The 27,979-nt window shown below is 42.5% G+C and overlaps 1 protein-coding gene across 2 annotated transcripts; it reads right to left on the bottom strand.

The window, feature by feature from the left end:
- Positions 1-325: 325 nt before the first annotated feature.
- BPGM (bisphosphoglycerate mutase) lies at positions 326-27,825 on the bottom strand. Of its 2 annotated transcripts, none has more exons than XM_044246598.1 (3): positions 27,744-27,825; positions 14,017-14,679; positions 326-2,322 (listed from the first exon to the last, which is right to left on the bottom strand). In XM_044246598.1, the coding sequence occupies exons 2-3, from the start codon at positions 14,615-14,617 to the stop codon at positions 2,141-2,143; spliced, it is 783 nt and encodes a 260-aa protein (XP_044102533.1). In that variant the 5' UTR covers positions 14,618-14,679; positions 27,744-27,825; the 3' UTR covers positions 326-2,140. The 2 variants fall into 2 exon arrangements, with proteins under 2 accessions (XP_044102533.1, XP_044102534.1); XM_044246599.1 differs by lacking the exon at positions 27,744-27,825 and adding an exon at positions 15,350-15,417.
- Between the last annotated feature and the right edge of the window lie 154 nt (positions 27,826-27,979).

The following is a 27,979-nucleotide window of genomic DNA, read 5'->3' as shown; positions in this document are numbered from 1 at the left end:
AAAAAAAAAATTCCCCCTCTTTTTGTCTCAACTTCACAAAGAACAGAAGGATGCCAACATTAGGATGCAGGTTTCAGTCTTCAAGATTTCTACATCAAAAATTCTGGATATCTTGTAAACCATGTGAAGAAAACAGGTATATTAGGTGGTCTAATACAGGTGAACTGTTGGAGTTGTTAGAAATAATTGTGCATGTTTAAAAAAAAAAATCTGGCTGGCTCAGTTGGTAGACTGTGTGACTTGAGGTTGTTGAGTTCCACGGCCGTGCAGGGAGTAGAGATTACTTGAAAAATAGAATCTTTAAAAAAAATAATTTTACATGAGGTTTTCAGAAATGTCTCATTTATTTCAGCCAAGATCTCAAAAACAATAAGCCAAATTATAGCAGAAAAGTGTGGGCAAAAATAAACCCTATTGGAGGAAATTGGCAAGATTCCAAACTGCCTGGTTCTGAGTGTAGCTTTGTGTGTAGAAGTAGATCATCGGGCCAGGGGGTACCCTGGGAGTGAACATCTCACTGCAGGACAAGGAAAGACTCCAACTCTAGGGTCTTGAGCCACATTAAGATACGGTCACCGGTTGGGTTAGAAAATTCAGAGGTCAGTTCCAGAGACGAAACTGTTAAAGAATGGTATTCTAGGAAGATCTGATCTCTGAATTCACTGGTTAAGCAACTGGACTAAAATGAAGGGCTACAGTAGACACCACGAGTCGGTCAGAAATGTAAAGCATCCACAGTCCAGCTTTTCTTCCCAGCCATGTTCATTGCCAGTGCGGGAAGAGTCCTACTGTAAGGACTAAATGAAGACCAAGCAGTAGCGAGGGTTCTAAATTAGTTTTCTTCTATGGCCATTTACCATACAAACAGATTAATCTGCCAAAGGAAAAAATCATGAAAAACTGATAAATAGCTACAATTTTTCCCACATGACTTTATCACTGAAATACAGGTCACCTGCCTTGAAATAAGGCAAGAGTTTAAAGAAAGAGGACTTGCATACCCATGATGTTTAAAAATATGATCTAGAAAACAGGGTCATTGAGATTGAGAAGTAATCCTGTCTGTTCATGGCCTACCCACACTGCTCTACGCTATGTACCATAATTGTTTGCTCTCAGCTGGTGAATAATTCATGTACAGGACAAGCCCCAATGTACCATATTTTCCCTGCTCACGTGATAAAATTACGTGCACTATATTCTACCTTCCCTCAGATCCGGATGTTCAATTTGTAGAGAATTGTGAGTGTCCATGCAACTCTGTGAGTATCCCAGGAAGGTTCTGAGCCAAAGACTAGTTCAGATGCCTTTGCTTAATGTTCATCACATATATGGAGATGCTTCGGGGATATTCATTTTTTGGTCACAGACCTTTATTTTTAAACCAATTTTAAGTACCCAAAGATTGAAGTTTAACAGAACAAAACAAAAGGAGAACACAAACAGCTAGGGCTGTGTCCATGCTGCTAATTCTAGCAGCCAAAGGGCAATCCTTCCAAATGTCAAAGAAAGAATGTCTCTGGACTAGAGACAAGGCAAAGGGCCTTATAGTTTGTTGTTGGCTTTCTTGAAGAAACCCATCTATGATATCCCCCATTTAATGGGCCTCTGGTTTTAACTGGAAAAGCATCCCTTTTCCCAAAGGAGAAGTCTGATAATAAATACTTAAGTAGAGCATATTTCTAATATACCTTACTATCATCCCAGAAAGTCTTAGTAAATATGAACATGAACTACTTACTAGAATAAGTAGTGTCTCTCAATAGTGACTCAGTAATGACGTATTGAATGATGAAAACCTTAAACTTCACCTCTACTTGTTACTCTCCTATCTTGGATATTTAGGACATTGATTAAGCCCTTCTGGTTACTAATTAGCCCCACAACACTAACTCAAATAGGACTATCAGGAGAGTTCATCCTACTCATGCCTAGTGAGTACTCATGCCTACTCAGGCATCCTAAAGCCTTTATCTGAGCAACATAAGTTACGTAGTTACCTATATAAACTCTACCCCATAGCCCAGTTCTGGAAAAACAGGGGGAAAAAAAGAGAGAGAGATCAGCACCCATAAAACACTGCATGCCACTTCTTTTGCAGCCATTCCTAGCCATTCCTAGCCATCAAATGGGAAAGCCTTCATTTTTCAGCTCGTTTTTTCACTTTTCCTTGATCATCTATTTTCTTAATGGCAGCTTGGATAGCTTCTTGGTCACCCAGGAACTGGTGGGGCCCAACAGCATGCAGGTTCTCATCCAGTTCCAGGAGAATGGGGACTCCAGTGGGTAGAGTAATATTGATAATGTCTTCATCAGAGATACCTGTAGAACAGATAAGACATTGAAGGTAATGTAAGAGGAATTTCTCTTCACTTGTGTAACTGCATGGTGTTTTTTTTTTTTTAAGATTTTATTTATTTATGTATTTGGGGGGGCCAGAGGGAGATGATCTCAAGCAGACTCCACACCGAGTACAGAACCTGATGCAGAGTTTGATCCCTCAACCCTGGGGTCAAGACATGAGTTAAAATCAAGAGTCGGACGCTTAACTGACGGAGCCACCCAGGTGCCCCACTGCACATTTATTGAGTCCCATAATAGCTGCAGGTCTGGAAATATACCAGATACTGGGAGGGATTCCAGCTATAGGTCCTGGAAGGAAAAAACTTCCCAGAAATTAGATTAAAACACCTTAGACAGAGAGTTGCATCACATCAAATTGTAGTATAACAGATACCCTTCAGGGCAACCTGTTATTCCTTCATGTTTCCCATCTAACTCTTGTTGGAAAACCTTCATAATAGCATTAGTCATAACCGCCAAAAAGTGGAAGCAGCCTAAATGTTCCTCGAGGGATGAATGGAGAAATTAACTGTGGTATAGGCATATAGTGGAATATTATCTGGTAATGAAAAATAATTGAGTGTTGATACATGCTAAACATTGATGAATCTTGAAAACATTATGCTAATGAAAGAAGCCAGTCACCACCAACTGCATGTTGGATGATTGCATTTATATAGGAAAATATAGAGTGAGACAAAGAGATTAGTGGTTGCCTAGGGCTAGAAGGAATAGAGAAAGTTGGAAGTGACAGCTATGTATAGGGTTACTTTGGGAATAATGAAATTGTTCCAAAATTAACTGTGGTGATAGATGGACAATTCTGTACACATACTAAAAGTCACTGAACTGTACTCTTTAAATGGGTGAACTGTATATTATGTAAATTATATTTCAATAGAGTTGTTAAAAAATACTAAACAGAACCAGAGAAGTTAAATAAAGCTTCTCAAATCACAAGACTGTTAAAGCAATAAAATTGGACCCGGGTTTTTTAATTCCAAATCCCAGGACTTCAACCCTGGTTGTCCAAGGCTACTTCCATGACAGGTTAGGGAGAGAGGAGAATGTCTGTATCCCTGCTGTGCCCCTGTGAAGGGCTGGGTACTAACTGTAGCAGCTAGTGTTCTCCTGTTTTCAGGACTGGTAAAGGGCATGAACAGATTTCTCTGAGCTCTTTGAAACAGCTAACACAGTGGGATCGTGATGGGTGGGCCAGGTTTAGGGGTTGTGGTCTGTGACCTTAGAAAAGAGTTCTAGCTCTCTGGAAAGGGGCTGGAGCACACATGGGGCTCTCTTGTTTGACCATGGCCCCAGATCTAGCCAGATCTCAACAGGTCTTCTCTTTAGTAGCACTGCCCTCAAGCTCATGCCTATGGCTTAGATAACAATCCAGTTTTGTGTAGGACTGAATCAAAGAGCCAACTCAACAAAAGCCACGAGTACTAGAATATTTCCCCTACAAAGGAAGGAGAGCTCAACAGAAATAGAAACGTTTCCAATAAATAAAGTTGACATTCCACTTTGATGACTACTCAAATCGTTCACACGGCAGACTAATTACTTACACATATTTAAAATACCTAGACTGGTTAATAATCAGTCCATGAGACTTAAGGACTGAAATTTTAAAATAGCAAATTAGGAAAAATCACAGTGAAGCCATTACTCATTACTTGATTTTGGCATAAGCCACTCTTTGTCCTGAGAAAAAGTTAAGCAAGCAGAGGTCCTAAGGCTAGAACAATGCATCTGCACTGAATTAAGCCAAACTGAATCAGTACTATATTATGCAATACCATATTATAAATTCATTAACTGGAACATCATATGAAGTTTAAAATAAGTGGACAAACAGCACAAGCCTGTCTGATAAATGGCTTAGATTTTTTTATCTAGCATCCAAGAATGTATTGAAGGCAATCATTGGAGATCTCACTCTGCAACTACCTACCCCTCTCTGTCTCTCCCCCTCCACAACCACCCCGTCTTGAAGCCCCAACCACTGTCTTTAATTCTTTTCTTTTCTTTCTTTAAAGGGCTTGAACACAGGGCTTGAACTCATGACCCTGAGATCAAGACCTGAGCGGAGGTCAAGAATCAGACTCTTAGCCGACTGAGCCACCCAGGCATCCCTGTCTTTAATTCTTGAACCTTCACAGAGGAGCATCTAGGAGTTAACTGCAATCAGTCTACATGACTGGGACATTTCAAGTAAGAAATAATGAACATTTATGGTAAGTCAAAAGGGTAACTCAATGCCACTATGGAGAGAAAGTCAAACGATTTCATTTTCTGCATACAGGATTAACTTAAGGAAGTCAAATCTGCACCTGTGAGCCCCAGTCCTCAAGTCAACACAGCAAGAACAGGAAACACAGCCAGATATTAAGATCACTGTACATATACGACAGCACTCACACTTGACCTTCTGTTAGAGGTGGCTGTGCAAATGCTTGCTTCTCCTACCAGGGTTACAAACTTCCTCGAGAACAGGGACCATGTCTCATCCATCCCTGTGTCACCTATCATCTTAGAACAGTGCCTTGGTCACTGTGAGAATTTAGTAAATGGTTTGTTCAACTGTAAAGAACCCTATTATGTGTTGGGTGCCAGGATCCAGAAATCATTTAGCTCTATGATCCACTATTACAACTGGTTACATTATATGAATCTACTTCTTAATATATATACAAGCAATAAGGAATAAAATATTAACTAAAAACTCTACTGCATAAAGCCTATACACGAAAGCACGCTGAAGACTTTGCCAGAGGTATGGTATTGGCCGAATTTCAGAATAAGGTCAAAACGGAGACAAAATCTCCTCAAAAGTAAAGATTTCGTGTGTCCAATCCTAGAGGCTGTATCCTGCACCAAGAACCTTGGTGAAAGATTATGTTTCCTTTATAACCTTACTAAGAAAAGAAGAGAGCTGAGAAGGCTCTTAGCCTTGAAGAAAAGGTTGTTTATATTTAGAGCTAATAAACAACTCAAATTAAATTCGTCCTCCATATAATTTCTTTGATTTCCTCTAAAAGGTTTGCTTAAAACCTTTGAATCTTGGGAAATAGGAGGGAAGATGTTCAGGGAGGCAGATCTGTCACAGGATGAGAGTAAACCCCAAATACATAGTGCATATTTTTGGAATCTAGGAAAAGAGGGAAACCACTTTGATCAGCTCATTGGACCGGGAGGTGCCACCCCAGCCCCGAGGTACCTCTCCCAGGCAAGTAAGTCACAATTCAAACCCCACCAATGGGCGATTTGCAGGGAGAGGTCTGTATTCTGTTGCAAAAAATAAGAGCTGATACAAGAGACTCTCAATTTCATAGATGATCTGCCTATTTTAATTAGAATTCCTTTAGGGTTGGAGGCTATTATGTGCAACTTAAAGACAGGCTGGGGAGCAACTGGAAAGGGGTTATTTGAATATTGTAATGTGATGATAGGATCACAGCCTCTAATTTAGAATAAGGCAGAGGGCAGAACCCACTCCACATTGAGTTTTATTGTGAAAATAGCCTACAGCTTTTAAAAGTGAAGGTTTTTGTAAATCAATGATGCTTCTTCTAATAAGAGAAAGCTTAACCATACCAACAGGCAAGCATTTGCTCCACCAGAGAGAGGCCCGAATTTGCTGCTTCTGAAAATATCCTGCTAAAATGCCAAAGGTGATACACTCCTCGGCCCCGCCCCCACAGCTGGCCCCAGCTGACCTGCCCTCCCTGGTTCTCTAATTTCGCCTCAAGGCTTCTCTGCCTGGCCATGTGTACAGCTGCACACAATTCTTCAGGGATCAAGCCTGTCGTTCATGAGTCTCCTGCACGCCACTCTGATTCCAAACTTGAGACTGCCTAGCCCTGTGCTTGAACCCAGACTAAACAATCCACTTCCGCTGGCAAGAGGCAGACGACATCCAACGTTCCAGTTCAGTCCCGGGCTTTTCCTTCAGTGTGGGCCAGCAGGAAACAAACAGGAAGTGACTATGCCAACCACAGAGAAAGAAATACACGCCTGTCTGGAACTCTACAGAACAGGATGCTCTTAGATACTAAGCCTGCGTCAGGAGCTTTCCTACGGGGCTGCTCTGGGAGAAGTGGGTCTGGATGCTTTGGCCTGGACTTATTAGCCCAGCACTGATAATCGTTTACACTGCTAAAAATAGGTAAAGCCATCCCTTAGGTAGGCATTTTCTTACTATGTAATATCTCCTGAAGTCTTCTTTGTTCTGAAAGTATTAAGAGCTACTTTCAAGTTAAAGGTAATGAAATCTCCCCAGTGATCTACAATTGAAAAGCAGAGATATTAAATAAGTAATTCACAGGGTAGAGACTGTCCCGATCAGGCAAGAAGTGTATGCTGGGCACTGACCTGTGGGTCCTGGGTTTGTAATTCCTCTACGAGAGTGTTGCCTTGCTCTGAATCAGTAACCCTTGCCTCACTGTACTGTGCGTTCTCCTACGTTGACCTATTACTGGGCTGGCTGGTTATGAGAAGGATAAAAAGTCAGAAGACCCCATGATGACTAGAGAATTTGGTGGCAAGTAAGGAGAAATCATTCTGAGGCAGAAAAACCTTTACTAGAGGAACTCACAACCCTAAGTACAAAGCTTCGTGGTCCCACAGCTTATAGATAATTCATGAAGATGGGCTTTGACTGGCGATCCCCTATGCTGTCCATGGTTTGGGTGCTGAGTAAAGACAGAACCAGTTGCTCCCGAGAAAGCATACCGGTGCCCTCCAGGTTAGTTTTCAAAGGCAAAGGTAGGTGCATGTAGCAACCTTCCTTTAATTCTACTATCTGACAATCAAACTAATCTAGTCTATTATTTTGTGCACCAAAAGGCATGGTCCCCATTGGGGCAATGGTCATTTTGCTGGATAAAAGCAAGACTTTTAAACTGAGGTATAATTTATGCACAATGAAATTCACCCTCCTGGGTGTACAGAATAGTTCTACGAACCCTCCAAATTTCCTTGTACTGCTTTGCAGCCTACCCCTCTTCCACTGATCTGTTTTCTGACCCAATAGTAGTGCCTTTTCCAGAATGGCAAATAAATAGAGTCTACAATGCCTGGTTTGTTTGTTGCTTAAAAAAAAAAAAAAATAACAGATATTTATTTCCTCACAGTTGTGGTGATATCATGGTCTGAGGCCTCTCTCCTTGGTCTGTACATGGCTGCCATCTCCCTGTGTCTTTGCGTGGTCTTCCCTCTGTGTCTGTGTCCTGATCTTTTTGGGGGGACACTCATCGTGTTAGCTTTGGGGCCAGCCTAATGGCCTGTTTTACTTAATTACCCTTTAAAGACCTTATGTCCAAATACAGTCATATTCTGAACCACCAAGGGCGAAGACTTCAGCAGGAAGGTATAATACAGCCTTTTGAATTCAGCATCTTTCACTTGGCATAATACAGCTGAGACTGACCCATGAAGTTAAGATAGATCAGTAGTCTGCTCCTTTTTATTAAAGCAGTTTCTTTAAGCAAAAGACCTTAGTGATCAATGATTGGTCAAATGAAATAAAAAATATGACCTAGATACACCAAACAGCAGAGTAAAACACAGGGTTGAAACACAGCTTTCCAGCCGGGGCAAAGCCTTGTGCTAGTTCCTGTATTAAACAGGATATGAGGTAAAATGCCTAGAACTGCGCTTAGCACACGGCATGCACTCCAAATAAGGCCACCTTTATAGCTGCACTAGGGAACACCACACACAAACCACAATGTTAGGGTAACAGCAATAATAATTGGAGACTCAGTTAGTTGCATCAAATTAACTTTTAATGGTTTACCTGCCATGGATACTCTTGACTCAGCTTCTTAAAATATAGTATTCCAAACAAGAAATAGATCAAGGGAAGGGCTACTTTTCAGGAAAAAAAAAAAAAGTTGAAACAAAAAAGCCCAGGGGGTAATCATGCGTGGAGACTCAGTGAACTGGGTTTGGGTGGAGTTCAGGACTCCAACTAATTATCATGATCATGGCTAAGTCACCTGAGGTCTGTCTGGGTTTCTTTTTCCTTCAACAGCACCTGTGTTCTTCTTCACAAATGGAAGAAGTGTCAGTCAGGACTCGACTGCTTATAGGGTAAAGTTATAGCACAAAGAGCTGAGAAACAAAATAATGTCTTAACAAACGGTAAGTGACTCTTAATCTCACAAAACAAACTGAGGGTTGCTGGGGGGAGGGGGTTGGGAGAGGGGGCTGGGGTTATGGACATTGGGGACGGTATGTGCTATGGTGAGTGCTGTGAAGTGTGTAAGCCTGGCAATTCACAGACCTGTACCCCTGGGGCTAATAATACATTATACATTTATAAAAAAAATAAAATAAATTTAAAAAAATAATGTCTTAAGAACCAACACTCTTCATAATTGAGGTAGATACAATGTAGAATAGATGTGGAACACTAGGATACTTTTTAAGTAAAAGATCATAAGGCACTTAGAGGTTTCAGGGTAAACCAATATTCTAAGTGGTTATTTAATAGGATCATCATCCTTCCTACCCCGAAGTTCTAGTCTTTAAACAATAACATATTTGTGTGATATGATGGTATGCTGTCAGTTGGATTCTACCAACTACCACACTCCTCCCCAGCAGGAAGTAACAGCTTTAAGTCTGTCAAACAGTTTAAAGACAATACATAGAAACATTGCCCAGTTCCTTCAAAGGATCCTGTTTATAGAGGAGAATTTGATATAAACATATCTAGAAAGCATGACTAGGACTCCAATGAATCTACAATCACAAGCATTCTTATTTTTGTAATCAATGCAAAGAATTCAGCAACTTTTGTGTTTATAGGAAGTATGGAATCTGGGCATAGCCAATTCAAGGATTCATTCCTTTTTTGCTTTTTTTAAAAGATTTTATTTGTTTATTTGAGAGAGAAAATGAGAGAGAGAGCACGAGAGGGGGGAGGTCAGAGGGAGAAGCAAACACCCTGATGAGCAGAGTCCGATGTGGGATTTGATCCCAGAGTCCCGGGATGGTGACCTGAGCCAAAGGCAGTTGCTTAATCAAATGAGCCACCCAGGTGCCTAAAGAGTCATTCTTAATACTAGTGAAGGCTAACATATTTATAGTAAGGTGACCACATAATTTATTAATCAAGTGGGGCACTTCTGAAAGTGAAAGGAAAGGCTATTAATAATTGTACTGGGATGACAGCTATTAACCAGAAAACGGTTAATGGTGATATATATAGTCATGTAACTTTACAGTAAGAATAAATTGGCAAGCAAGATGGTAAATTTTATGATACATTTTTAACACACTAAACACATATAATCCCCAGTAAATTGCAAGTAGTCCTTACTGTCAGATAAAAATCTCTATTTTTCCCCCTTAAAGTAAAGGAGAGTCACCTAATATTTTGGAGTCTTAAAGAGTTAGCATCCAAATTCAAAGGAATATTTTCTTTTAGTTTGGGAATTTATCAGGTACCACATTATGCCCTATAGCTTGGCTTCTGAAGGTCAGACATGCGAGGTAAGAGGACTCATGTTCCTATTCCAGTGATCATGTACATTCAGAATAAACTTAAAAAAAACCTAAAATCCCATTAATAGAAATGACATGGGAGAAATAACACATGATTTCTTCTGATCTTGGGAAAGTCACTTATATGTAATTCTTAGAGCTGTGACGTGGAATACTTGCATCTTATTTTTCAGTATACACCACAGCAGATATCTCTTAGTGGAGATTGGTACTTAGAGAACTCCTAAAATAAGACGCGATAACTAACTTTCCAAGTGATCCTAAAATCTAGTTTAGTCCATTTTATATACATGAAATAATCTCTTCCATGTTAGATGCAGAAGTCATTATAGGAAGTCACAGGGACATCAAGGGGCTCCATGAATCTTAACAGCACCACCACCAGGGGGTACTACAGGCCAAAAAGGAACAAACTTGTCCTCCTACCCAGGATGGCTGAGCCAAGATTACATACCGGCCTAAGGACAGACCCCCATCTTCCCAGCCACTCCATTTGGTTCCCCACCTGTGGGCCTGGGCCAATAGTACATTCTGGATTTTCTGCATTTTTCTCCCCTGAATGTCTGCCATCCTCCCTGGTCACCTGCCTTCCCGTTTCCAGTCCCTGCCTCCCTCCTCTACACCTCCCTTGTCCTCCGCTGCAGACGTCAGCCAACTCCACACCTTTGCCGCTTTCATACTTCCGACTAGAATCTCCTCGTACCAGTTACCTCTTCCGGCATGAACACAGCTCTTTTAAATTAATTATCTCCCAAATAAACACATTTTGTCTAAGACCTGTTTATAGTGAGAGGGATAGGAATTATAATTTAAGGTTGCTTCAGTTTCAATAAGCTCTGAAAGGTGATTTAGTTCTACACATTCAACTTTAAAAAAAAAAAAAAAAAAAGACCTTCAGAAGAAAGTTAAAATGAAGCCTGAGAACCAATGTCTGCTAATTTCTCAGTAATCCCTATATCCCTATAAATCCATTTCTGCTTTAGTGGTCAAAGCTGTATTTTATTTTTATTTTTTATTCTGTACTCCACATCTATGCATGCCTACTTTGATAGCATCTCCATATATTTGCCCCGAAATCTTTTTTTCTAGGCCAATATCAAATCTTTTCATCTTTCAATCCCATTGATTAAACTATTTTTGCAGCTTTAATTAGATAAATGACATACCATACCACTTACCCCCATAAAGTATACAGGTCGATGGGTTTTAGTACATTCAGACTTGTGTGACCATGATCACAATCCATTTTAGCATATTTTCACCACCCCAACAAGAGGACCTGTACCTAACTACAGTCATTCTTCATTCCACACCCCCCACCACCTTGACCCCAGGTCTAGGAAACAGTCTGTTTTCTGTTTCTAAAGATTTGGCCACACAGACACTTCATTTAAGTAGAATTGTACAATATATGCTCCTTTGTGACTGGCTTCTTTTAGGTAACAATGATTTCAAAGTTCACCCATGTTGAGCACATAAGACCATTCCATTTGTTTTCATTGCCAAATAATAGTATATTGAATGGATATACCAAATTTAATTTATCTAGTCACTAGGTGATGGGCATTTGAGATGCTCCCATGTTTTGGCTCTTATCAATAATACTGCTATGAAGGTTTGTGTCCAAGTTTTCATGTGGACACATGTTTTCATTTCTCTTAAGTACTGTTATGGGTTGAACTGTATCCCTCCAAAAAGGTCTGTTGAAGTCCCAACCTGAGAAGAACTTATTTGGAAATAGGGACTTTATAGAGGTCATCATGTTAAGAGGAGGTCTTTGGCCCTAATGTACTATTATTTGTGTTCTTACAAAAGGGGGAAATTTGGACAAGGAAGAGAGAGACGCATGGGGAAAACACCAAGTGAAGACTGAGGGCCACAATGATGCATCTACAAGCCGGGGAATGCCAAAGATTTCCAAAGAACACAAGCAGCTAGAAGAGGCAAGAAAGGATTCTCGCCTTGAGTCTTTAGAGAGAATATGACCCTGCCAACACTTTTCTTTAGGACTTCCAGCCCCCAGAACTGTGAGAAAACGAGTATCTGTTGTTTTAAGCCATGCAGTGATTGATACTTTGTCTCGGCAGCATTAGGAAATGAATACAGGTAAATACCCAGGAGTAGAATGAGTAGATCATATGGTAACTGATGTTTAATCTATCAAGAAGCTGCCAGAAGCTGTTTTCCACAGCAGCTACCCCAAGTGATTGTTTCTTATTAGTGGTTTCAAAACCTTCCTCAAATGCAGAAAGTGAGCTTTCTGTGGATAACCTTTCCCTCCCAGGTGGTTTGGCCTCCGTCCCCACCCTGGGGATAGTCTTCCTCACCACCATCTGTAAAACTCCCTATTTTCTTTAAGAAAAGAACAGTAACAAATCGTGATGTCACCAATGCACTAATAGAATGGGGGTATCTAAGATGAGCTATGGCGGGGGATGCAGAATAATCTTAAAGACATCTAAGCCTGAAGACAGTTGAAGAATAAATGGTGTTAACAGTAAGACATCGCTTTTAAAGGGATGATTTCCTAGTTAAGACAGGAACAAAAAGAGGATCCCAAAGGAGATGATGGCGTTTTCTTTAGGGAAGGGAGCTTGGCCACGAAGAGCTCTAAGGCCCACCTTTGGAAAAAAGGAACTGGTGTCGTGGGACGGAATACATCTTTCGGCAGAAACTCTGAGACTCTCAGTTTCAGTTTGTCGCTATCCTAAGAGAAGGCTCAACTCTTCTTCAAACAATAAAGTACTATAGTCCAGTAATGATGAAGTTATTTGTCATTTAATCCAGTATCTGACTATTCTGAAAGAGGAAGAACAGAACTCTTTATAGAGTTGAGTAAATAAGATACATACACAAACATACACCAACAGACTGAGCACCATGTCTAGCCAGTAACGTTTTTAATAGCCAATAAAGTCTGTAGAATTTAGATCTCTGCACAACTAATGGATGCAGGTACAGGAGTAATGATTGATGGCTCCTGGCCATGTTACTTAAAAATCAGGGGTAAAAACATATGCTAAAAAGCTTACAATGAAATCTCATAAAGATCACTTTGTTAATAACCTATTTTCACTTATTTCACAAACAATGTCAACCTCTTCATTTCTCACCGGCTCTTAGAGAAGGGTAAAGCAGAATGGGAAGGGGATGTTGGAGAGAGGATTCTAGTATCATGGGTTAGCGGCTGAGAGTGCTAACAGACAGGAAAACGGTGGACAGAGCAGATCACTCAAAACGCACAGCTGCCTGGGATTACTTAGTGAAGGGAGAAAGGGGAAGGAGAGACCCTCCCGAAGGTGTCACAGGGCCATCACTGATGCCCAAACTGATGCCTCAAGAGTTCATTTAGTTCCTGTTGCTCAAGAGGAAGATAACAATAGTGTACATTTTGGAGTATGTTTAGAATACAACATCAAGTAGTTAAAATAAAATGGAGGCAACCGATTATCTGTAATAAGCTGTCCTTTTCTTTTCTTTTCTTTTCTTTTCTGTCTCCCTAACTTTCTCCCAAGCAATGACTCAGCCTGATCTGGAAAGAGAGGGCTGGAACAAAGGAACTGTTCAAGAAGGCCAGGTCTGGAACACCATAACTGTTTAAAGTTGGAAGAGCATGGGCAAAACCAAAGTCTAGATAATTTTATTTATCTGGAAAGACTCAAATAAATAAACTGGCTTTACATACCATTTCCACAGAAATGTATACCCTTCCTAGCCTCCCTAAAAGTTACTATAACAAAAGTCATATAATCTTTTAGATCAAGAGTCCTCCAAGTGGAGTACCCCAAGTAGCAGTATAGGCATTACTATAAATCATCTTAGAAATGCAAATTCTCCAGCCCCCCTCCAGGCCTACATATCCAAAACTCCAAGGATGGGACCAGCAATCTGTGGGAGAACAAACCCTCCCTCCAGGTAATTCAGATGCTTGTTAAAGATTTAGAATCACCGCTGTCTATAACATGAATGTGAAAGGCACAGGGGTTTTGATTTATAGAACAAAATGATTCTTAAAAGACTAAAGAGGCAAAAAGGAATAGGAAAGAAAGTCTGTCATGTCAGTTGTGTATTGCAAGTTCAGAAACCACATCTCTTCTAGGTTAAGGCTCACGTATAACACTTAGCAACCTTTAGGAAGTAGTAGCACAAAGATGGTACCTTCCAGATGCTTCAGGAGAGCTCTGCTGCTATTTCCATGAGCGGATATCAGAACGGTTTTGCCACTTAATACTTCAGGAGCAATCCTTTCGTTCCAAAAGGGAAGGAGTCTCTCCAGAACATCCTTTAAGCTTTCAGATCGGGGAAGCTGATCCACAGGGACGTCACACACTTTATACCTCCGGTCATTGTAGATTTCATGGTAGAAAGGGTGCGATTCCTCAATGGGTGGTGGGGTCACATTGTAGCTTCTTCTCCAGAGCCTCACTTGTTCTTCACCGTGATTCAAAGCCATCTGCTCCCTGTTGAGGCCGATCAGAGCTCCATAGTGACGTTCATTTAGACGCCAGGAACTTTCCACTGGAACCCACTCCTGCCCCAGCTCTTCCAGGATCAGCCAGGCCGTGTGGATGGACCGATTAAGGATGGATGTGAATACGAGATCGATCTCCAAGTTTAGCGCTTTGAGTTGCTTCCCACAGTTCCGAGCCTCCTCCATTCCTTCACTGTTGAGTTTCTGATCCACCCAGCTACAAAAACGATTCTCTTTATTCCAAGCACCCTCTCCATGTCTTAACATAATCAGTTTGTACTTGGACATCCTGATGGCGGAATTTCCCTTAGCACTTTCAGGTAGGCCAATACTCAATGACAGCAATACATCTAGAAAGAGAAAAAACAAAAAGTATATTGTTACATTCTTCATTCAACTGACTCCCGGGAACGGAAGCACAACTTTACAACAGTCGGTGTCTGAACTAAACTGAAGTCACTCCTTTGACCAGATTTGACATCAAGAGATCAGACACCTTATACGCTATGGCACATACAGGCATAATCCTACAAATAATTCATTATGGGGAACCTAGTCAACTTAAATTTTCTGATGGCGAGACAGTATGTTAATTGCATGATGTAAACCAACAGAACACATCATTGTAATGGCTTGCTGCATTTCTGCCAGATAAAATGGCCTTCCGTGCTTACAGAAGAGAGGATTTAATGGAATGAGTTATAGATGTCTAAAAGGATGACTAGTAACTGGGAGTTCCCAACTTCTAGCAGCTGACTCCAGGTCAAAGGCATCCTCCTCACTTTGTTTTTCTTCTGGTGAAAAAAAAGAAGTATTTACCAGTCTTGCTTTATTATAGAAGTTAAACACGTTCATTCAATGACTCCACCACACTGATCCGGGATATAAATCACTACTAACTGGGGGCAACTAGCTCTTCAATGCCATAAGCTCCATGACCTAGACGAAAATCTAAGGTTCAACATTCAAACAACACTAAAAGTGATTTAAAGCAACATTAACGCTGAACGCGGCACTCACCGAAATAATCTCACCGGGCTCAAGATCGAGCTTTCGGCAGGCATAAATCCGTAAGCCAAACAAGCTATCAAATGCAAGCAGCTCAGAGATGCTGCCTGTGGGAACAGATTAGCAGGAGCAGGTCTGCGGGAGTGAGAGGAAGCACGCTGATAAGGAAGCCGGGACTCCTCCTCCGTGGTCCTTAAACTGTCCCACGGAAGCCAGCCACATCTCAGTGGGAGAGTCTGGTAGAATGCCACAGACAACTTTAAAGGGTTTCGGAATTCCCTAAGTTAAGCTGCTGGCGCGAAGCTCTGCTGGTCCCACTCTGTCCCCTGGAGATTCTGCTGCCTTCGATGCTGGCGGAGCCCCGGCCGCCTCAGGCTGCCTCCACTCTCCTTGCTGTGGACATACTTATACTGACAGATGCTGCTCCCTTTCCTTGCCCACTGCCTTCCATTTCCACCCTCGGGTTTTCCACCCTGGGGAGTAGAAATGATAGGAACATCGGGGCCCGGTCCTCTGCCATTCTTGGCAAGCCCCGTTCTGTGCCACTTACCCTGTGATTCACCCACGGTTACATAACCATCAGTGACAAAGTTAACTGGAATCTAGGTATCTAGTTGCTTCCTTTCTTCAGTAATTCCTAGAGATTCTGATGGGAAAAGAGCCTTTACCATAAGGTTTCATCTTATTTCAGGTGAAGGCAACCCAGGAGGACCTCCTGAGGGAGGAAGCGGACTGAGGTAGTCTGCAAGTAGGTGAAAGATGAGGGTGGTTGGGCTTTGAACTTTCTTTCTTTTTTTTTTTTTTTTTAAGATTTTATTCTTTGTTTGACAGGGAGAGACAGTGAGAGAGGGAACACAGCAGGGAGAGTGGGAGAGAGAAAAGCAGCCCCCCCCCTCGCCAAGCAGGGAGCCCAATGTGGCAGTTGATCCCAGGACCCTGGGACCATGATCTGAGCCTAAGGCAGAGGCCCAATGACTGAACACCCTGGTGCCCCTGGACTTCCATTTCTTTTTTTTAAGATTTTATTTATTTATTTGACAGAGAGAAATCACAAGTAGGCAGAGAGGGAGGCAGAAAGAGAGGGGGAAGCAGGCTCCCTGCTGAGCAGAGAGCCTGATGCGGGGCTGGATCCCAGGACTCCAAGATCCTGAACCGAAGGCAGAGGCTTAACCCACGGAGCCACCCAGGCGCCCCTGGACTTCCATTTCTTGTCAAGCATCAGGTCTGAAGCTTTATTGCACAAAAAGCAGGAAGCTCCTGGAAGAGACTGGGCTCAGGGCTCAGGCGAAACCATCTCCCAGAGCTGAGAATTTCTGGAGGGAGGGAGAGCGATGCTTCTGCCCTCCCTCAGCACTCCTTCAGGGATGGCGGAAGAAGAAAGAACAGGATGAAAGACATCTGGGCAGCATTTTGCTGCGTGATTACTGGTGCCCTGAAGCAGAATAACCATGAAGCTAATGAAGCTCAAGCTTCAGGCTCCTTCACTTGAACAAACTCCTTCTGGGGCATTGGGAGAAACCAAATAATGAATGTGCGTGCGTGTGTGCACATGTGTATGCGTGTGTGTGTTTAATTTGCAAAAGAAAGACATTTTTTGTATTGCTTTTTTCTTTTAAGAACCCAATTCACCAAGTAGTAGAAGCTTCTGATCAGTCAAAAACTGCATTCTCCCCCTTGTAACAGTTACTGTTTTGGTTTTTGCTTCTGGTGGAGAAGGGGGATGGAGCCTTCCCCCTTCCCTCCATCCCCCTAAAGAGAAGCCCCCTCAACCCTTACTCTGTCTTGTCAAGGGGGAAGCCCCCTTATGCTAATGAAGCTATTTTCCCTTCAAATGGAAAAGGACATGTTGGACAAATTCTGTAAGCATTTCTCCATTGTCTTTGATTATGAACTATATCAAGAGAACAAAATAAAGCAAGAACACGAACACCCAGGCACTTACTGCCAAGCTTGGCAGTATTTTAAATCTGCTCTATTTGCTTGATTTGTTTGAGAAATAGAACAATTTCTCTGTTTCCAGTCTTCCCCCCAACCCAGGCCCCCAATACATACACTGGAGCAGAGAAACAATACTATAGCCAGAAAGACTACACAAATACCCTTCCCTCACTCTGGCCTCCAGGGGTGGATACAGGATAAGGTACTAGACTAGTGCATCTATCTTGGGTAAACAAAGTTACTTCCTTCTCTCCACCTTGCTGCTATCAATTGACTTCCTAGTTAATTAATGCTGAATATTTACAGAGGAGGTGTTGAGGTTTAGAGCTTGTAATCTTTAAGATTTTAATCACCATGGGAGCTGGTATACCAAGTGTTTACCAACTAATACACAGCAGCACAGTCAGTCTCATTTCAAGTTTCAGGCAGGGGCTGCAAACTCAAACGTCTGGGGCCAGACAGAGGGGAAGAGCAGTGACGCTGGGCCACGGGGGTGATGGGAACCTTAGAGAACTGTGGGGACCACACGGGCTTCTCTGATGGATGCGACTCTTGTGTAAATGGACAGAGCTTTTGCATAAGCCCGTCTCACTGAACCAAGGGTCCCATTCTTAGGATCTTTCTGGGGAACAAACAGAAGATGGAACTCCTCAAAGTAAACACTGGAGAGAATGTAAGAATGTAAGACTTCGAGTCAGACCACAGAGAACCTATGAACTCAATTTTGTCTTCCGGCTAAAAAAAAAAGTCTTCAAAAAACATAAAAAGGGCCATTTCCACTCTTAAAAGTTCATATACAGCTAAAAGGAGAAGCGACTACTTAGCTCCCCCATTTCTCTGTGAGGCTGAGGAACTGGGATTCCCGGATCTTCTAATTTTCAAGAACACCAAAAATGCAGCTTTTTAATGTGACATCTGATATTAATACTGCTGACTAATTTAAATATATTTGAAAAATATGAGCTAAAGGAAACATGTCTGGAGGCTAGATTTAGTCTGCTAACATGTGAACCGTGACTTCCAAAGAAATCTCCTCCAGGCCGCAGATGAAGGGAGAGGCCACCATACCCTGGGAGATGGTCAGACCCCCAGCCTCCAGGCTCCAATCCTGGCTTTCCCTGCTTTGTCTAACACCCTCTCACCTCCACATGTGCCGCTCTCCTTGTCTCTGGCCCTCCTTCACCAAACCCTTGGCCAGGGCCCTGCAGAGCCCAGCTCTGGAATCAAACTTCTACTCAACTTTGTACTCTTCCTGGAATGCTTCTGCCAGCTCTGAGCTTTAACCCAGCTGAAAGTGAACTGAAAGCAAAACGGCCTCTCCCAGGTGTCTGCTTCCCCATCTTGTCCGGGGTGTTTGTCCTTGGATCCTGGGGCCCAGGCAGGTGATGAGTGCGGTCCTGCTCCCTCTGGGTCCTGACCAAATGCCTCCACCCCCACCATCTTTTGGGGCGGTGGGGGAGAAGCTTGGATTCTGAGAGTCTTGCTATATTCAGATGTAGCTCTCATGCCCTCACTGATTAGCTGCAAACATCCTGAAAAGTGAGCACCCTATTTAAATTCCCCAATCAGGGGCACCTGGGTGGCTCAGTGGGTTAAAGCCCCTGCCTTCAGCTTAGGTCATGATCCCAGGGTCCTCTCTGTGCAGCAGGGAGCCTGCTTCCTCCTCTCTCTCTGCCTGCCTCTCTGCCTACTTGTGATCTCTCTGTGTGTCAAATAAATAAATAAAAGCTTTTAAAAAAAAATAAAATAAAATCCCCAATCACTTTCAGTTGATCTTAGGATAAAGTTCAAAATCCTTCATGTGACCTGTGAGGCTTTGGTTTTCTTTCATTTCCTTGAGCATGCCGTGTTCTTTCTTGCTTCAGGACCTCTGCACACACTGTACCCTATCCAGAACCCTCGCCCAGCATCCCCCCCGCCCCCACAACTGCCACCTCAGTCCCACTCAGCTTTAGGTAACTTCTAGTCTTCCTTTAGATCAGCTGTGTCCAATCAAAATACACTGTTAGCCACATACCTAATTTCAGATCTTTTAAAAGCCATGTTAAAAAGGGAAAATAAATAAAATTAACTTTAATAATATATTTTATTTAACCTTACAGTTTCAAAATATTATTCTGACCTATGAGCTCTATAAAATTCTTCATGGGGTATTTTACACTCTTTTTTTCATAGTAAGTCTTTGAAACCTGATGTGGATTTTAGCTGTAAAGCACAGCTCAACTTGGACCAGCCACATTTCAAAGGCTCATGTGACCAGTGGCTACCATGTTGACTGGAACAGCTTTAGAGCTGAGTTTTAAGGTTATTTCCTCTAGGCCAGTGGTTCTCAAACTTGAACATACATCAGAATCACCAAGAGAAGTGGTTACAAACGAGTGCTGGGCTTCCCTTCCAAGGCCTGACGGAGTACCTCTGGTATGGGCCTGAGACTCTGAGCATCTAGATTTCTAACAGGCTCCCATGCGATGCTGAGATACTGCTGGTTTGAGACCACCTCGGCTCTATGCCAACTTCTCTGCCCTTCCTTCTTACCCCCCCAGAAGTGGTCAGTCCTGCTTGGTCTACACTCTTGAAGCACCCGCTCTCTAACACTGGGTCCAGTTGTGATGGGTCACTCGTACGGATTACTTGTTCAGCATCTCCGTGCTCTGTTACACTGGCAGCTGCATCCCACGGCAGGCCTCACTCACCACCCGCTCTCCACAACCTAGTGTGACATGTGACACATGCTGGGCACTTAGTAGGAAGGTGTGTTGACGGAACCGAAGTCAACAGAAGTGATTACATTGTGCTAATGAGCCCAAGGCTTGGCAGTTATGAGTGGTAACCGCCAAAGTAAAAACACTCAGTTGGCAGGCCTGAGGGGTTAGGAGGCCTTAATCCGAGCATGGCAGCGTATTTAATGGCAAAGCCAAAGCCAGTCATGATCATCTGTTACATTCCTGGATCCTTCACGGTTTAGCGTATTCACGAATGGCCAACATCTCCACAGAGCTGTGGAGACTCCAACTGACAACATTACACTATATGTTAACTAACTAGAATTTAAATAAATACTTGAAACAAAACAAAAAACAAAAACCCAAAACCTGAAAGACAAACCAATGAAACACACGGAGCCCCTAAGTGGCCAACTGGAACTGCCATCCACATCCGCTGCCCATACCCATGCTCTTCCTCCTCACCATGGAGACTTCAGAGTCTGGGTTGGAGTATCCAGGCTCACTTGGCTTCACTTCACAGGACCATCTCCAGTCACAACTCGTTCTTCCAAACCCAGGCAGTCGTTTCATAAAATGCACATAAACAAGGTGAATGTGAAGGAGGGCTCAGCTTATGACTGCTCTGGGGCAAAACCTTAAGGCACAAAGTCAAGTGGGCAATTTACAAAGAGGTACCACACTATGAATATACACACCCCACCGCAAATTAAAAACTTTTTTTTTTTTTTTAATACAGCTTTGTTTTTTGTGTTGTTTTTGGTAAAGCTCACCGCTCTGGAGTTGATTCTCAAGATGCCTCTTTTATCCCTTGGCAAGGGGTTACCAGCACCTGAATTAAGCACTAATTTTAGTCAATGATTTACTTCATACCAGAAAAGGCCACACAGGTCACTGAATTAGCATACCCCAGGGTTTCTTCCTTTTTTAAAAAGATATATTTATATATTTGAAAGAGAGAGAGAGAGAAAGCACACTTGTAGGGAGAGGAGGGGCAGAGGGAGAGGAAGAGAATGTAGAACAGGCTCCCCTGCTAAGTGTGGAGGCCAACGCAGAACTCAATCTCATTACCCTGACATCAAAACCTGAACAGAAACCAAGAGCTGGGACACTTAACTGACTGAGCCACCCAGTACCCCAAGGTTTCTTCCTTTTTAAAGTATGGTGTTGCTCAAAGAAAAAAATTACTAAACAACATATCTTTTTTTTTTTTTTTTTTAGATTTTATTTAATTTGACAGAAATCACAAGCAGATGGAGAGGCAGGCAGAGAGAGAGAGAGAGAGGGAAGCAGGCTCCCTACTGAGCAGAGAGCCCGACGCGGGACTCGATCCCAGGACCCCGAGATCATGACCCGAGCCGAAGGCAGTGGCTCAACCCACTGAGCCACCCAGGCGCGTGACTCTGTGTCTCATCTTCTCACCCCTTCCTCTTTGTTTTCCCCTCCTTCTGGCCATTATTTTTTCAGTCCTCTGACACCTAAACTGAGCCTTAACCACTCTACTGAAATGGTCTCTCAAAAGACCACCAATTAGTTATGTCTTACTAAGTGAAGACCATCTTCTCTCAGGACTCATGCCTCTTTGATCCCTCTGAAGCTGACTAACTCAATGGAGAAGTTAGAATTATTCTAAGATTCTGGTGCTGTGTTTCTCTCTGCTCCTCTACTGTTACATCCTAGTCTTGGGTCTCAGCTCTTCCATTATTACATCCTGGTCTTGGGTCTCTGTATTTTCCTATCCACCACTAACAGTACTATCTATGATGATGAAGATAGCATATGACATCACAGCAGCCAATATTCATGGAGGGCTCACCATATGTTTGGGACTATTTGAATCCTCAACCACCATTCTATGGAGAAGGTTCTATGGTTACTCCTATTTTACAGAAGCAGAAACTTAGAAGGTAAGGTCAGCTTGACCAAGGTGACACAGAATACAAATGGCGGGAGCTGGAGTTCAGTCTCAGGCAGGCTAGACCCCCAAGCCTACCCTTTGACCTTGAACCACACTGCTACACCACCACATTGGCACCTAAGTCTCTGTCCTCAGTCCTTGGAATCTTTTCTCACTACTTTATTCACATTAAAATGGCCAATTTACAAACTGACAGCCCCAAATATTCATCAGTCTCCCCAGTCTAGTCAATTAACTCATTCTTTAGGCATGCAAACCCCATTTGAACGGGGTATAATGCAGGACTGGGAGGAGTACAGAATCCAACAACTAGTTCTTCAAGGAACTGATGGGGAAAAGGGATGTGTGTGTGTGTGTGTGTGTGTGTGTGTGTGTGTGCATGCGCGCGTCTGTATCACTAAAGCAGAAAGTAATCCATACCATGAGAAAGCACTTCATTCATAAGGGAGATGGAAAAGGGGAGATTATTTCTGAGTAAGGCTTCATGAACATGGTACTATTTAAGCTGGATTTGGAAAGATGTTCAAGACGTAGATTTATAGAAAAAGAAAAACGAATTCTAGCCTAAAGGAATACTGAGTAGAGGCAAGGGAACAGGTGCATATGGAGAATGATGAGCCATTCAAACTGTCTGGAGTATAGAAAGGGTCACCACACCTCCACGTTTGCCTAGAACAGTCTTGCTATAAGTCTGTTTCCCCAACATAATTATTATAGGGCCCCTTTCACACCTCAGTGTCCCATATGGAAAATTATATGATCTCTATCCAAAGCACAGGGTATATCAAGGAACTAGGAGGAGACAAACCTAGAAAGATAAGATTGATAGTGCCCCTACAAAAGGCCTTATGCCAAAGAAGATAGGTTCTTCTATAAGTATTGGGACATCACTGAAGATTTAATAATGTGTATTTTAGGAGGATAAGGCAGGGACGCCTGGGTGGCGCAGTTGGTTGGATGACTGCCTTCAGCTCAGGGCGTGATCCTGGAGTCCCGGGATCGAGTCCCACATCAGGCTCCCAGCTCCATGGGGAGTCTGCTTCGCTCTCTGACCTTCTCCTCACTCATGCTCTCTCTCACACTCTCTCTCTCTCAAATAAATAAATAAAATCTTTAAAAAAAAAAAAGTTTTAGGAGGATAAGGCAGCACTTACAAACACAGAATGAGATGGGGAAAACTACTGATATGAATACGTGAGAGGTTTTTGCAATGATTCTGGTAATATATAATGAAGACCTGGACCAGGATAATGGCTGATGAGATGGAATGAAGGAGACAGATATGAAAAACACTACAGCTTAGCTGAGGTGTTGGCAACTTTTTCTGTAAAAGGACAAATAGTAAATTTTTTAGGCTCTATGGTCTCTGTTACAATTGCTCAATTCTGCCACTGTAGCTGAAAGCAACTATATAAATGAATAAATGAAGTTTTATTTCAATGAAACTTTATGTATGGACACTGAAATTAGAATTTCATATAATTTTCATGCCCATGAAGTATTGTCATTCTTTGATGTATTTCAACCGGTAAAACAAAACAAAACAACAACTTAAAAACCATTCATAACTTGTGGGCCGTACAAACACAGGTAGTAGACCAGAAGGCCTTAGTTTGGCAAACCTTGGCGTAGCTGGATACCATTCTCAGACCTACTAATCACATCAGCATTTTGAACCTTTAAGCATCCTGTCATGGGATAATCTCAGAATTATTAAATCACCTGATTTTATTCTTGGCTAGAACTGCAAGTACCTTGAGTAATGGAATCCCATTCATAATTGTTTTTATTCCTCACAAAAGACAATACCAAGCACATTCAAATCAGTTGTTTACTTCTGCTTAATTGGTTTAATAATGGGTTCAAGGTAAAATTATAGAGAAAAAGTATTCATGCTGTTAACCAACTTCAAAAATATGTCATTCTGACATGCTTTACTTCTCTCAGACATCATCATCGTAAATTGTCACAGTGCCTTGCACTTCAGGAGAACGTAGGCTGGCTCAGTCAGGCATACACACTGAGAAGCTGGCTGAGCAGTAGAGAGACAGGTGATTCAAAGGAAACACACTATGCAGGTGGACTATTTTCAAAAATTTCTCACTATGTCTATGTATAGAAATTCCATCTCAATTGCCTACAGAGAAAAAGATATTCTTTCCATAAATGTCACCGTAAAACTGAAGTTAATTTTTTTTTTTTTTTTACCATCCTTTTGTCAAGGCAAGGCTAGGCTGGAGAGAGTAGGTGGGTAGGGGGACGGGGACTGGTCCAAATACACGGCATTGCATTTACTGAGGTTACTTCTACCATATTTCCAGGACCTCTAGATAGTTTCAGTAAATGTAGCACTAGACAACCTTGCTGCTGCCTCCTACTCTGTCCCTCATCAAACCATTTCCTTTCACACACCTTCCCTCCCCCCCACCGTAACTGAGGCTCATCCCATCTTTCAAACTAATGTTCCTGGGATGTTGCTGCCTCCCTTCCTTGGGTGTCTGAAAAGTAGTATCTAATACTCTAGTATAACGACTCATGAACAGGCAAGGAAAATGAAAGGATAAAGATCAGTCTAAAAATAAAAACTTTGTTTTCTGCTTCTAAAAACTGAGTAAGAAGTGTGATCAATGATAGAATGTTGAAGTAACATAAAATAGGGGATACAGAGCCAGAGTTGCTGTGATCAAAAGCTTCCACTAAATATTAGGTATTCAGATGCCACCCTTCACCAGTCAGATGTTTTCCCTAGTCCAAATCCTCATTGCATGGCTTTGAACAACTCTTAATCTAACTCTAGAGGAATCTAATTCTATAAAAGATAGGCTGGCGTATTCGAGGATGGAAAAAAAAGGTTAATCATGTTTCGGATAAATTAAAAAAGGAACAGTTCTCGGGGGAAATGAAATCCAGAGTTCAGTTCCTTAGAGTCAAAAAAGCTCAATTTTAGAAGTCTGAACATGACTGTATGTAAAAGTACCTTGTGTTCCACCACCTATTACTTTCCCTAAAGCTTTACAGTAACTTTTCCATCTGCGCTCTAAGAGCAACTCTTTCCCAGGAGGAGCAAACGCTATCACTTCCTGGTGCTTTCCAGGCACCATAGCCCTGGTCATTCGCCAATTTTACCTCTACCAGCAGCCCCTACTGATCCCTTGTTACATGGATAGCAAACCATGCATGTAGACCCCCATTCATAGGGAAGAGATCTACCTGGGTCATGTGATGAGCGCTTGCCCAGGGCATGCCGCTTGTTCCAGCCTGTGCGGCATCACCGATGAGCCCAATACCCACTCAGGACACCTCCTTCCTAACTTTGGTTACTTATTTCCCCCCAGATAATAGCTTTTGTCCACACAAGCTATTGCCACCGAATCCCAGAAGTTTGAGGTCTAGAAACCTGGACATTAGTCCCGGCTCTGCTACTTACTGATGGTGTGGTGTTGATCAATTAATTCAAACTTTCTGGACCTCAGGTTCCTTATCCATAAAGACGGGGATAATTGCTGTTCTCAAGGGACTATTAGGGAGACTAAATGAGATTATGGTGAAAAAAACAACAACAACAACACTCTGCCGAAGAGTAAGAGGCATTCTGGGTTGAATGGAGCAGACTAATGAAAACTCACCCAGACCTCTGGCCCCTGCAATTGATCCTACCTTGCTGAGGTTTGTGTGGAAGTAAAAGCTGGGAATAAAGTAAAATGAGAAGGGGGATACAGAGAAAAAACTAAATTAGGTAGTGAAAGGAGAAATACAACCAAATGTTGTTTGTGCTGGGGGTGTGGAGAGCTGATGCTAAGACACAGCTCTAGAAGCATACCAAATATTAAGCACTATTCTACAATCCAAATGCTTTAATCAAGTGGCTAAGGTTTCCTCTACATTTCATAAAGTTTTTTTTTCAGTATTTGTGGCCAAATTTCCGTGTAAGAGTTTTATTATTAAGTAATACTTTTAGTCTTATTTCTCCATGTAAACATTCTCTCACACCAGATTTCATTCCAAGGATGTTCAAGAGACCTATTGGTTCAAATATTTGTGTCCTCTGTTCTCTGAGCACCGGACCCACAAAAACTGAACGCACAGCTGAATTTAGATGTATCGGTCATTACTTAAAATGAAATATGCCACTTAATCTCAGCCAACCGTAGAAGGCAAAAGAGGAAGAGAGACTGGCAGATCTGCCCAAACCCTGGGAAGACTAATAGGTACCTCCGAGTGACAGAATAAAGGAGGACATTTTCTGCCACATTATACTCTGTATAATGGTCATTCTGTACAATGACCAAATTTTCTACAATGATCCTTTGGGTGTGGCTTAAAGAGGGGCACAAAAGAACAAGTACTACCCTTTGTAGATGGGAACGTTTATTTGCTGACAGGTTGGCCCAGAATTTACTGCTATGAGACTTTTGCTTATGTACTTGTCATGGAAAATGTCTAATCATCTTTATTTTAAAACAGACTTTTAACATAAGCATGGCCCCTCCAAAATAATTTGCTGCAACCTCCGCTTTTTTAAAGATGCAAAATTTAAGCCAGAGGGTTGAAAAGATTTAAGATTACACAAATAACAACAGCTTCCACACTAAAACCTGGGGGTCCTGACTTCTCCAACTCAGAGCTCCTTCTGCTATACCATTCGCTTGAATTACATTTCTCTAAAGTCCACCACCGTGGGGACTAAGGAGTGCACTTGTGGTGAGCACAGGGTGACGCATGGAAGTGTTGAATCACTACCTCGTACCCCTGAAACAAATATAACACTGCGTGTTAACTAACTAGAATTTTAAAAAAACCAAAACAACAACAATAAAAAAAAACATAATAAAAGAAAGTCCACCACCATATGAGGGGCATCTATGGTGGATGAGGAAAAAAAAGATGGATAAAACCAGGGGCCAGGGGAGCCTCAGGGGAGAGAGTTTTAAACCAAAGTACACGCTGACATGTGTTCTGCTTTCATTACAGAAAACTGTAGTACCTCCTGGTGAAAGATGCCATTCGATTTCCCCCACCCAGAGGCTGCATTTGGTCAGTTCGCGTTCTGGTTACCACTCACAAGCTGTAAAGCCTCCGTCATTTGGAAGGGAGGTGGTAGGGGAAGAGGAGTATAATAAGTTAGCAAACAACTAATTATCCTTTAACTTTACTTTTTCAAAGTAACTGTGAACTGTACTTCCATGATGCATTTCTCTTGTCTCTCTACTCATACAGCCCTCATCCCTTTGAATGGAGGAGAAATAGACTTACTTTTCTTTTCTTTTTTTTTTTTTTTTTTTTTAATTTTTAGTGATTCTAAGAACCTGTGATTTAGCTCGATGTGAGAGCTACGTGAAACCACTGCAGTTATTCGCCTCTTTCTCCTTCCTTGGCATGCAGGCTTTTTCTATCTACTTAGACGGTTAGGGCCAGGTCTGCCATCGCCCTAATAGAGTGGCGGTGGCCCTGAAAACACCCGAGTTTGCTTCCAGGACCCCTGCTCCGCTACCCTGTGCCTCATACGTCCGGGAGAGACCAGTTCATCCTTCCCTCCAACTCCTGTTTGTGCTCGCCGTCACGACACCACGACCAAAGCGCAGTCCTCCTTTCAGCTGACAGATCTGTGCGTCCCAGAAAGGCTTATTCTGAGGAAGGGACCTGAGAGAGACCTGGGGAGTCAGTGAGGGTGGGGGCTCGAGCGGCGGACGAGGGAGCACTAGATTCCCTCCAAAGACGGAATCGGGGGCGTCAAGAACTGGCCTTCCTGCACTCCAAATTAAAAACACCCCATCACTTAAAAACAGAAATGTTCGCAACCGCAAAATTCTGAAACAAAACCACTCACCTGCAAAGAGGCCAGCAGCAGCAGCAGCCGCTCCTCAGCGCCACCGAAGAGCCAGCTCCTCCTACAACTCATCACGGCCGCCGGCATCGACGCTCTTTTCTAGCTCGGGAGCCCAAAGGGGAGGTCCTAGCCCTCTGCGTATTGGAAGGCCCAGCTGTCACTCACTTAAGGCCCCGCCCCACTCCCGGGAACAGGTCTAGGTCTTTTCCGTTTCCCAAATCCCCGGGGTGGACGGC

This window comes from Neovison vison, chromosome 4 (assembly GCF_020171115.1).
Source record: "Neovison vison isolate M4711 chromosome 4, ASM_NN_V1, whole genome shotgun sequence".
Taxonomy (NCBI): Eukaryota; Metazoa; Chordata; class Mammalia; order Carnivora; family Mustelidae; genus Neogale; species Neogale vison.
This window is presented reverse-complemented; position numbering and strand designations above follow the sequence as displayed.

Excerpts from the sequence above, each read along its gene's own strand:
- BPGM (XM_044246598.1), bottom strand. The coding sequence starts at position 14,617 with ATGTCCAAGTACAAACTGATTATGTTAAGACATGGAGAGGGTGCTTGG. Across the intron at positions 2,323-14,016 it reads TCTCCTGAAGCATCTGGAAG|GTATCTCTGATGAAGACATT; the intron begins GTACCATCTTTG and ends TCTGTTCTACAG.